Source organism: Thalia democratica, chromosome 9 (genome assembly GCF_965202585.1).
Source record: "Thalia democratica chromosome 9, ktThaDemo2.hap1.1, whole genome shotgun sequence".
In the NCBI taxonomy this organism is placed as follows: domain Eukaryota; kingdom Metazoa; phylum Chordata; class Thaliacea; order Salpida; family Salpidae; genus Thalia; species Thalia democratica.
Window position 1 is genome coordinate 32825830 of NC_139173.1, and position 12464 is coordinate 32838293.

The window sequence follows — 12464 nt, forward strand, 5'->3', positions numbered from 1 at the left end:
TCCTGGTTAATTTTATAACAAATGCGTACTAACCTTACAAAAAGTCTTTGTTAATTATGTTAAGTTAATCTTTTTGTTAGTTTGCTGCTTATAATTTTAGTGTTTACGACATTTAATATAAGAATTTTGTATTATTTTCACGTCAATAATAGCTTTAAAATAAGATTTTAAACAGCAGAATGCTTGAGTAGTCACTGCTCATTAAAAACTTTAAACGTTTATTTTAAAGTTTTTGTAGAAAATGATAATTTAAATTTTGATATGAATTTAATTTGGAAGACTAATATCAGGTTGGCTAAGCCTGGAAATCCAAAGAAATTTCTTGTAAAAAAGAGTTAAACTTTTTTTTGTTTAACAAAAAACTCTATGTATTACTTTTAGCTTTGTTTAATTCTTAAAATATTCAATAAACCTTGTAACTTGTTTACTTTCGTAACGACAAAGTTCACCACAAACCCTTGCTTCATAATTAGTTATATAAACTATAAACAAATAGACAGTAAACTTACAGTACATGAAAGCTTAATTTTGAGGGAAAATCTTCCCTATACCATATTATTAATCACAGGGTTGCCACTTTACCTGGAAACCTGGAAAAACCTTGAACATAACTTAACTTTATGCTTAAAATAGACCCAAAAATGTGTACTTTAAAAAACCTGGAAAATTTTTTGAAAAAACGAGTGGCAACCCTGTAATTACGTGTCTGTTGTTTTTATAAAAGTGTGCTTTATGGTGAGATAAAAATATTTTTGAAGTGTACAGAAATAATGTGAATTACAAAACTTCAACGAAATTTTTTTCTAAAAAAAAAAGTCTTCTCTTGAGTTTGTTTTACATTAATAATATTATTATCACTGATATAGTCGGTATTTCTAAAACTAAATAAAGCTTTTTGAAGTGTGAACTGTTAAAAAATATCAAGTTCTGCTAGCAAACTTTATTGTAATATACATATGCTGATTTCGTGCCACCTTTTTAGCCACCTGTTTGTGTTTGTTATAAAATGAAAAAACATTAAGCAAACTAAAGTTAACTAAAGACTGAAACTTGATTTCTTTTCAATCTATATAGCTTCAAATCATATTAACATCTCAAAATAATAAATAACTTTCAATTGTTGTTAATAACTTAAGCATTTGTTTCTTGTCTTAAAAGTTTTAATGATTTTCTTTCAAAAAACATGATTTTCAAATCACAAATAACTTAACAAAAGTTGTCAGAAGTGTTGTAGGAAAAAAATATAAAAGAGTTCGCGATTGTGATAAAAACAAGTTAAAAATCTGCTTTAAATTGGCGTTAACTATTAGGATAATTAATGTTATCAGCATTGTTTTTAGTATATAAAAATTAGCTTTCACAATGATTCAGTTTGACGCTTTTTTTTTTTGATTTGTCCTATAAATGGCTGTGCAATGTTTCTAAATTTAGTAAAAATTGATGAGTTTTTTTACAATTTTATTTTCAAGTTGAAATATTTATAACTAATGTCCTTCAAACTATAGAACTAATAAATAAAATTAAGTTTTATAAGTCAGCAAGTCTGCCACAAACCCTTGTTTCATAATTACTTATATAAACATAAACAATTGTCCAATTAAGTCAAGGTGAAACCAGTTATCATTTAATTTAGAGGGAATATATTCTCCATGCCAAATTATTCATTAAGTAACTACTATATTTGTAAAAATTGTTGCGTTATAATGAGATAAAAATATCTTTGCCGTGTATAGACACTAATGTGAAGTATAAAACTGAAATAAATATTTTTCACAATTTAGTTTGTTTAACGTAAATAAAGTTATTATTAATGATATGATGGGAATTTTTAAAATAAAATAAAGCTTGTTATATTGTGGACTGTTAAAAAATATCAAGCTTTTGTTAGCATACTTCATATGATGATAAATTTTGTTTTGATAACATTTTTTCACGTTTGGTTTAAAATTTTTAAAGTTTAAGCTGATAAAGCTAACTAAATAGTTAATTATTTTTATTTTAAATGAGTTGCAACTTAAAAATCTTAAATATTTAAACTGATATATTTTTTATTTTAGTTTTAGTTTTTTGAGTTTTAAATCACAAATAACTTACAAAACTTCAGGAGTGTTTTCGAAAAAGTTTCTGGTGAGTCAGTACTTGTTAAGAAAAAAAGTTTAAATCCAACTTTAAGTTGTAATTAGTTATTAAGATAATATATGTTATCCGCATTGTTTTTAGTATATTAAAAACTAGTTTACATAATTGTTCAGCTTGAATCTTTTGTTAATTTGTCCGTTATAAAAACTGTACATCATTATAAAATTATTAAAAGTTGTTTAGTTTTTTTTTTTTAATTTTATTTTAAGTTGAAAAATTTCACACTGATGTCCTTCAAGTTGTAGAAATAAATAAAACAATTTTTTTAAGTCATGTAACTTAAAAAAAAATTGTTAAAAAATTAAACGTTTTGATGTTCAGTATTTTATGTATTTATCAACATTTCAACTTAATAAAATAATTTTGATGTTACACAATAGTTTTTGACCGTCATTGAATTTTTTTTTAAATTCAACTTTTCATGAAGCTGCTATAAAAAAGAAATATAATAAAATATTATTATTCTAGGCAACGAAAAAATTCATTGTGAGTCTTAATTTTTCCCAACTTGAGTTTTTTATTAAATGCTCGTAACTTATCTACTTTTGCAACAAACTTTACCACAAACACTTGCTTCAAAATTATTTATATAACCATGAGCATTTAATAAAATAATAAGACAGCATAAGATATAGTTTTGTAATTTAGAGGGAAAATATTCCCCACACCGTTTCATTGATTCAAGCATTCATCGTAATGTTGGGAATGATATTACCAGAATAAATGTTTTTAATTTTCTTAATTGTATAATTGGTTTTAGTTTAACATAATTACAATTATTTTCGTCAACACCTTGTGATTTTAAATTTACACAATTTCAAGCGTCCACTCAACAGCTGAAAAATTGTATAAAAAAAAACTAATTTAAATTATTTTGCTAGCACTCTTGATGGGAACAAACATATGACGTGAGGAAATATTTTGTTTTGTTGTTGCCTCTTTTTGCAAATCTTCGAAAAATTCAGACAAACTAATGCTAGTTGGATAACAAAAGTAAAATAAAACTGATTAGTTTTTATTTGAAAGAGTAGCTACTCTTATAAAAGTTCTTGAATGTTATTATAAATGTTTTTATTATTTTATAGTTAACTTTATTTAGTACGTGTTTCTCAGCTAAAAAGTTAAAATTTTCCTTCCCTAATTTTTGTCACTGTTAAAAATTGATACTTAGCTATACAAATAACTTGCAAAGTGTTTATCAGAAATTTAATTTATGTTGTGTAGTGGGCAATACTTAAACTTAGTAAAATTATTTTAATTACACAACTTTATTTTTGAATTTTATCTAATATGTTCTTTCTATTTTAGAAAAAATTGTGAAGTAGACTTAAAAATTGCGAGTTGTTATTTTTAAATCAACTGAACATTTAAAAAAACTCAAAATTTTAAATTATGCTTTGATTTTAATTATTTTGTTTTTTCAAAATATTTCTGAAATCATTTATAAAATTGTCCCGCTTAAAAACATTTAGTAAACATTTTTACCTTAAATAAATAAAGTTTTAAATATATAGTTTTTAATTCAGTTTTGTTATCTAAATTGCTTGTAACTCGTTTACTTTTGCAACTACGAATTTCCCACAAATGCTTGCTTCACAATGAGTTATATAATAAATAAGTATTATCATAGTAATATGTTGTTGGAAAAAAGAGTACTGATTTCGAGGGATAACGTTCCCCATTTGGAAATTTAAAAATCAGCTCGGCACTTGTCATGTTCGTTGTGTGACATAAAGATTGCATTTTGGTGTTTTGGTACAAAACCAGGATAAAAGTTTTCAATTTTTTGTAACTGTTTAGTTCACTAAAGCTTAATTCACACAAATAAACCTATCGCGAATGACGTTTTGAATTGAACTAACAGTAACCACAATGTGCCCGTATAACAAAAATCTTTTTTTTTTTTGAAATATTAATGTTATATGTAAAATAATTTTATCTTGTTGTTATCATTATGTTATGCCTATTTTTTTATAACCACTAGTCAAGTCAACCAAAGCTGGTTGAATTGTGATAATTAAGTAGAATCGATTACTTTTGTTTTAAATGTGAACTAGCTTGCTTTGCCACTTGTTTTAAAATTTAATTTGCAAAATTTAGACCAACCCTAAACAAATCAATACTGAACATTGAATAAAATTAATTTCTTTTAGTTTGACAAAATTTATATAAAATTGCTTAAATCGGTCCAGGACACAGTTAAGTTTTTTTGTTTGTGATTTTTCTACGGCATCAATAACTAGAAAAAATCAAATGATAGTTTTTAAAAATCTACAAATCTTTATTGCATATTACATAGGTTTAAAATGTTTTCAGGTTTACGTCCTCAATTAACTTTCTAAACTTTATAATGTGCAATAAAAGTTCGTAGTTTTTTAAAACTATCATTTGTTTTTTTTTAACTTCTTTTCGAAATGGGTAACAAATATAACAAAACGTTTATGTATATTCTGATTACAATGTGCTTTATTAACTTATCGTGTATAGTTTTGTTTTTCCCAATGTTAAAATATGATTTTACATGATATTAGCACCCATAAATATAAATTATCATTTTTTAATCAGCAATGCCATCGAGTTACCTCTGCTTTATAAAGCATATCAAAAGCTAATTTAAAACTTTGGTAAAAATTATTTTAAATTATACATATTTCAACCTTGATAATTACTTGTTTATTGGTGACTAAGCCTTAGATTTGAACATTTTTTTTAATGTAAGGCATATATATTTTTTAATTACTGAGCTCTATATAAGGCTTCAATTTCGTCTACTTTTGTTACAAAAAGTTTTACCACAAACACTTGCTTCACAATTATTTATATAGACATAAACAAGTGTATAAATATAATTAAAATCATAGTATGATATAAATTTAGAGGGAAAATCCTTCCCCATAAAATTGTCTTTTTTTTTAATCTGAAGAATATCTTCTGAATTCACGTCAATTGTGCACATTAAAATACAAAAAGTTACGTTTATTATGGAACTCAAATGAATGTTTCTAAATTTGTAATTATTTTGTTATTTTGAGTTCATTTTAAGCAAATAAAGTTATTATTACCAGCACTTTAAATTCAAAAAAAAAGATTCACACTTGGTACAGTGTGCGAAAATTGAAAACTTTCAAATAAACAAATGAGATTTACACCCTATCGCTAGTAAACTTGACTGGTATATACAAATGTTTTATAAATAGTTTTATTATGCTCTTTTGCAATAATTTTATGCTTGGTTTCAAATTAAAAAAATTTGGAACTACTGTAGGTAATTGAAAAATAAAATAAAACTGATTTTAAATGAAAATCAAAAAATTCTGGAACTAGAGAAATTTTGAAAAATACCTGGAACTTCAAACAATTTTTAACGTGGCATGGTCAAACCTTTATGTTATCTTTAATTTTTAGTAACAAATATTTTTATTGAGGTTTATTCTTAGAATCTTTTACGAATTCGTTTAGCTTAAGAAGTATTTTTTTATTAATTACAATCACAAAAGTTATAAAGAAAACTCAAAATTTTAACATTCTCAACTTCAAATGATCAATATACTGCTTGAAATCTGTCTACTTTCGCAACAACAAGTTTTCCCACAAACACTTGTTTCACAATTAGTATTATATATTTATCAGCAGTTTCCAACAGTGAATGAAACATTGTGGTTGTAGTGTAAAATTTCAAGAAAGGAAAATCCCCTTAACACAACTTAGTCATTTATAATAATAAAATGTAATAATGCTACTAATTCAAAATGTAGATTGGATTAATATATATTTGGTGTGCTCATAAATATATGTTTATGTTTATATCTCATAAATTAATGGTAAAACCAGAATGATTATTTAAACAATTTATTTATGCAAATAAAAAATGTTATCACGAACATTTCAGATACTTTAAATGAATTTCACACTTGCCACAGTGTGCACACTTGAAAAGAATATTCGGAAAGTTTAATCACCTTGCAAGCAAACTTTATTGAAACACACATGCAATTTTTATTTCGTTCTTCTACTGTATTATTTTACGTTTGTTTTTAACTGAAAAATATTCATGTTGACTAAAAACTTACTAATGAAATAGAATTGATTCCTTTTATTTTGAATTATTAGGTAATCTAACAAAAATTCATAAAAGTAATAAAAAATTTTATTAGTTATTATTTTATTTTCAGTACAGTATTTATTATTTTAAAGGCTTTCCTTAAGTGTTTAGTTGCTACATTGAATATACAATTAGTTTTCATTACACTTGTTTATAAATAGTTGAATCACATTACAGTTACAAGTTGTTACAGTAATTATTAATTTTTTTATTTAAACAATAGGTATTTTGTTGTAGTGTGTTTAAAGGCTTTCCTTAAAAATTTAGTTGCTAAAGTTGTGTGTTTAAAATTGCAGATTATTTTTTGTGATTAAAATGTGTTTCTTTTCTTTTAATAACTTACATAAAAATATGAACATACAACAATCGTTTTATTTTACCAACAAATACAAATTTTTTTATCATTTAGTAAAAAGTTTCGAATTTGGTTGTAAAATTTATATTTTTCTTACATATACTTGTGACTGAATAGTACTTATATTTAGTAAAAATATAACATTTAAAAAGGTTGTTTTATATAATTATTTTGTTTTAATTTTAATGAAATTGTTATGATTTGAAAATCATAATGATATATTTAATTTGAATGATTTTTTTTTTGTAATTTTAACTCTATTCTCAACTTCAAATGTTCAAACTTATGCATCAACAAAAGCTACCACAAACTTGCTTCACAATCAGTTATATATTGATAGATAACACACCATTAGATTTCCTACAATATCAGGAACTAGAAAGTAATTTTAAGAGATAAAAATCTCCTCGTAAAAAATTGGTATTCAGTGATCAATTTTTGATATTACTTATTCCAAATACATAGTGCATCATTATTTGGTGTGCTGGTAAGATTAAGCCATTGATACAACCATTCATTTACACAACTGCCTGAGTTTACTGAATGCAAATATAAATATCATCACTAACATTTCAGATATATTTTAATTAAGTACACACCTGATTAAGTTTTTACTTTTGAAATAAAAAGATGTTTTACTTATAAACTTTATTGAAATATACATGCAGCTTTAGTTTCGTTCTTCCGCCGTTTTGTTTTTCGAAATTTTCTAGGTTTTAATGAAACGTTTTGTAAAGTTTGACTTGAACAGCTGAAATTTTTTTCGTTTAAATCCAAGAAAAAAATTAAGATTTTAAACTTTATTATAACAATTTGTATTTTACACTATGTTGCTTGAAACTCGTTTACTTTTGCAAAAAAAGTGTACCACAAACACTTGATTCACAATAGGTTATATTATACATAAACAAAAATAGATAATTTTTTGAACTGGTATATTTGTCTGGTTTTTAATTTTAAAGGGAAATATTTCCCAAGTCAAATATTTACATCAGTTTGCACACTAGTTATATTGAATGTGCAAAAATATAGCAAGCGTGCATCAATATTTATTTTTGGTGCTCAAAGAAATCTTGTTATTTAAAGCACTGTTATCAAATGAGTGTTTTGTAATAGTCCATTGCTAGTTCGAGTTTGTTTTGTGGTAGTAAAGTGATTGTCACCAACATCACATATATTTTTGAACTAAATTTTTCTTCAGTATGCGCAGTTAAAAACAATAATAGAATAAGTTTTAAATCCTATTCGTTAGAGAATGAATTTGAGTATACAAGCGACGCGATATATAATTTTATTTTTAAAGTTGTCATCAGTTTATGTTAGTTTTTGAATTAAAAAATAACAGTCAAAACTCGTTGAATAATAAAAATAGTTACTACTGATTGGTTTTATTTTAAATGACTACCAACTCTTACAAAAAGTCTTTGTAAACTATTTAATTTTTAAAGTTGTCATCAGTATATGTTTGTTTTTAAGTTGAAAAAAAATCTAATATTAAAAAAAAGATACTGTTAGTAATTTTTCTTTTAATTAAGTAGCAATTTTTACAAAAAGTCTTTGTTAAGAAGTAAGTTAAGTTAATATTTTTTAACTTGTTGTTTGTTAGCGTTGAAATATGAATTTTAAATGATATATACATTAATGATAACTTTGGAATATGATCTTAATCAGCATAGTCATTGAGGAATCATTGCTTATTAAAGCACATAAAATTTTCTTGAAAAAAAAAAAAATTTATATTTTAGTATTAAATTCAAACTTCGTTAATATTTGCACATTGAAAAGTAATATCAGTTTGGCCTAACCTGGAATTTTAGACAGTTTTTTTTTAAGTATTGAAAATTAGCATAACAACAGATCTTTTGGTTTGTTCACTGTAAAACACTTGTTTTAACTTAACTAAACGTTTTGTAATTTTTTAGAACATATTTTAAAGGCTGCCTGGTTAAAAAAGTTATTGTTTCGCGTTTTACATATAAAACCTTCAAAATGTAAAAATAATACATAAAATTGATTTTAAATTATGGAACAAAACAAATAAGCATAATTTTTTATTCTTAAACATTTTTGTGCTTGTGACTAATCAATGTTTGGTTTTAGTAAAACTAGTTTGCTACCTTTTAAAGAGATGTTCCACATTTGAAATACAATAAAATTTTGCAATCAAATCCGTATAAATAATAGACAAAAAATGTTTCAACCACTTTTAGTTCTTAAATTAAATTGTTTAATAAATAAATTGAAACTCGTTTACTATTGTTACAAAAAGATTCCCATAAACACTTGCTTCATAGGAGTTTATATATCCTTAAGCAATTAGTAATTGCAGGGACCTATGTCTGTTAGTATGGAATTTTTGAGGGAAACATTTCCCCACACAGTTCTTAAGTTCGTTGATTGTGCACAAATACTTTTTAGTGATTAAGAAATTCACATGAATTAGAACGCACGATGTTAACAGAAGTGTTTCATAATCCTCTATAGTATTTTGAGTTTATTTTAATGCCGATAAAGTTTTTTCACCAACATCAAAGATGTTTTCGAATTAAATTTTACCCCAATTGAATAACAATAAATAAAAAAAAATTAAAACCTACTCGTTAGTAAATGAATTTGAACATACATGCGATGTGATATTTATTTTTGTTAACTTGCTGTAAGTTTATGTTTGATTTTAAAACTGTTGAAAAATTTATATCAACCAAAGCTTATTAACTATCAAGAATAAGTACTCCTGGTTAATTTTATAACAAATGCGTACTAACCTTACAAAAAGTCTTTGTTAATTATGTTAAGTTAATCTTTTTGTTAGTTTGCTGCTTATAATTTTAGTGTTTACGACATTTAATATAAGAATTTTGTATTATTTTCACGTCAATAATAGCTTTAAAATAAGATTTTAAACAGCAGAATGCTTGAGTAGTCACTGCTCATTAAAAACTTTAAACGTTTATTTTAAAGTTTTTGTAGAAAATGATAATTTAAATTTTGATATGAATTTAATTTGGAAGACTAATATCAGGTTGGCTAAGCCTGGAAATCCAAAGAAATTTCTTGTAAAAAAGAGTTAAACTTTTTTTTGTTTAACAAAAAACTATGTATTACTTTTAGCTTTGTTTAATTCTTAAAATATTCAATAAACCTTGTAACTTGTTTACTTTCGTAACGACAAAGTTCACCACAAACCCTTGCTTCATAATTAGTTATATAAACTATAAACAAATAGACAGTAAACTTACAGTACATGAAAGCTTAATTTTGAGGGAAAATCTTCCCTATACCATATTATTAATCACAGGGTTGCCACTTTACCTGGAAACCTGGAAAAACCTTGAACATAACTTAACTTTATGCTTAAAATAGACCCAAAAATGTGTACTTTAAAAAACCTGGAAAATTTTTTGAAAAAACGAGTGGCAACCCTGTAATTACGTGTCTGTTGTTTTTATAAAAGTGTGCTTTATGGTGAGATAAAAATATTTTTGAAGTGTACAGAAATAATGTGAATTACAAAACTTCAACGAAATTTTTTTCTAAAAAAAAAAGTCTTCTCTTGAGTTTGTTTTACATTAATAATATTATTATCACTGATATAGTCGGTATTTCTAAAACTAAATAAAGCTTTTTGAAGTGTGAACTGTTAAAAAATTATCAAGTTCTGCTAGCAAACTTTATTGTAATATACATATGCTGATTTCGTGCCACCTTTTTAACCACCTGTTCTTGTTTGTTATAAAATGAAAAAACATTAAGCAAACTAAAGTTAACTAAAGACTGAAACTTGATTTCTTTTCAATCTATATAGCTTCAAATCATATTAACATCTCAAAATAATAAATAACTTTCAATTGTTGTTAATAACTTAAGCATTTGTTTCTTGTCTTAAAAGTTTTAATGATTTCCTTTCAAAAAACATGATTTTCAAATCACAAATAACTTAACAAAAGTTGTCAGAAGTGTTGTAGGAAAAAAATATAAAAGAGTTCGCGATTGTGATAAAAACAAGTTAAAAATCTGCTTTAAATTGGCGTTAACTATTAGGATAATTAATGTTATCAGCATTGTTTTTAGTATATAAAAATTAGCTTTCACAATGATTCAGTTTGACGCTTTTTTTTTTTGATTTGTCCTATAAAAAGCTGTGCAATGTTTCTAAATTTAGTAAAAATTGATGAGTTTTTTTACAATTTTATTTTCAAGTTGAAATATTTATAACTAATGTCCTTCAAACTATAGAACTAATAAATAAAATTAAGTTTTATAAGTCAGCAAGTCTGCCACAAACCCTTGTTTCATAATTACTTATATAAACATAAACAATTGTCCAATTAAGTCAAGGTGAAACCAGTTATCATTTAATTTAGAGGGAATATATTCTCCATGCCAAATTATTAATTAAGTGACTACTATATTTGTAAAAATTGTTGCGTTATAATGAGATAAAAATATCTTTGCCGTGTATAGACACTAATGTGAAGTATAAAACTGAAATAAATATTTTTCACAATTTAGTTTGTTTAACGTAAATAAAGTTATTATTAATGATATGATGGGAATTTTTAAAATAAAATAAAGCTTGTTATATTGTGGACTGTTAAAAAATATCAAGCTTTTGTTAGCATACTCTATTTGAGTATACATATGATGATAAATTTTGTTTTGATAACATTTTTTCACGTTTGTTTTAAAATTTAGAAGTTTAAGCCAATGAGGCTAACTAAATAGTTAATTATTTTTATTTTAAATGAGTTGCAACTCATATGAAAGTCTTAAATATTTTAACTGATTTATTTTTTATTTTAGTTTTTGTTTTTTGAGTTTAAAATCAAAAATAACTTACAAAACTTCAGGAGTGTTTTCGGAAAAGATTCTGGTGAGTCAGTACTTGTAAAAAAAAAAAGTTTTAACCCAACTTTAAGTTGTAATTAGTTATTAAGACAATTTATGTTATCCGCATTGTTTTTAGTATATTAAAAACTAGCTTACATAGTTGTTCAGCTTGAGTCTTTTGTTAATTTGTCCATTATAAAAGCTGTACATCATTCTAAAATTATTTAAAGTTGTTGATTTTTTTTACAAATTTTATTTTAAGTTGAAAAATTTCACACCGATGTCCTTCAAGTTGTAGAAATAAGTAAAACAATTTTTTTTTAAAGTCATGAAACTTAAAAAAAAAATGTTAAAAAAATTAAAGTTTTGATGTTCAGTATTCTACGTATTTGTCAAGATTTGAACTTAATAAAATAGTTTTGATATTGTACAATAGTTTTTGACCGTCATTGAAGTTTTATATTTTTTTTTCAATTCAACTTTTCATGAAGCTGCTATAAAAAAGAAATATAATAAAATATTATTATTCTAGTCAACGAAAAATTTCATTGTGAGTCTTAATTTTTCCAACCTGAAATTTTAAATAAAATGCTCGTAACTTATCTACTTTTGCAACAAACTTTACCACAAACACTTGCTTCAAAATTATTTATTTTAACATGAGCATATTTGAAAACTAACAAGGCGGCGTATGACCCAATTAATTAATTTAGAGGGAAAATATTCCCCACACCGTTTCATTGATTCAAGCAACTATCGTAAGTATTGTGAATGATATAAATACAATAAATTTTCCTTAATGCGGTAATTGTATTATTTGTTTTAGTTTAACACAATTACAATTATTTTCATCAATATCTTGTGATTTTAAATTCACACATACCCCAGCGTCCACTCCACATTTGAAAAACAATAAAAAAAAACTTTGCTACTCTTGCAAAAATTCATTAAAATTGTTAATAAATGTTGTTAATATTGTTTAGTACGTCTTTTCTTAGTTTTAAATTATGTAATTATCATTACTTTATTTTTGTCAAT

At 24.5% G+C, this 12464-nt stretch overlaps 1 protein-coding gene across 2 annotated transcripts in view; it reads left to right on the forward strand.

Annotated features, from left to right (window-relative positions):
* Window positions 1-12464, forward strand: part of LOC145843793 (uncharacterized) — a 50871-nt gene that overhangs the window by 30926 nt on the left and 7481 nt on the right. Inside the window, exon 26 of one of the 2 annotated variants that reach the window (XM_082951022.1) lies at window positions 6029-6128. The exons of the other annotated variant lie outside the window; for it this stretch is intronic. Within the exon in view, the coding sequence (XP_082807148.1) occupies window positions 6029-6037 (9 nt within the window). The 3' untranslated portion in view covers window positions 6038-6128. Of the gene's footprint in view, window positions 1-6028; window positions 6129-12464 lie in introns of those variants that run through there. 2 annotated transcript variants of the gene reach the window in all.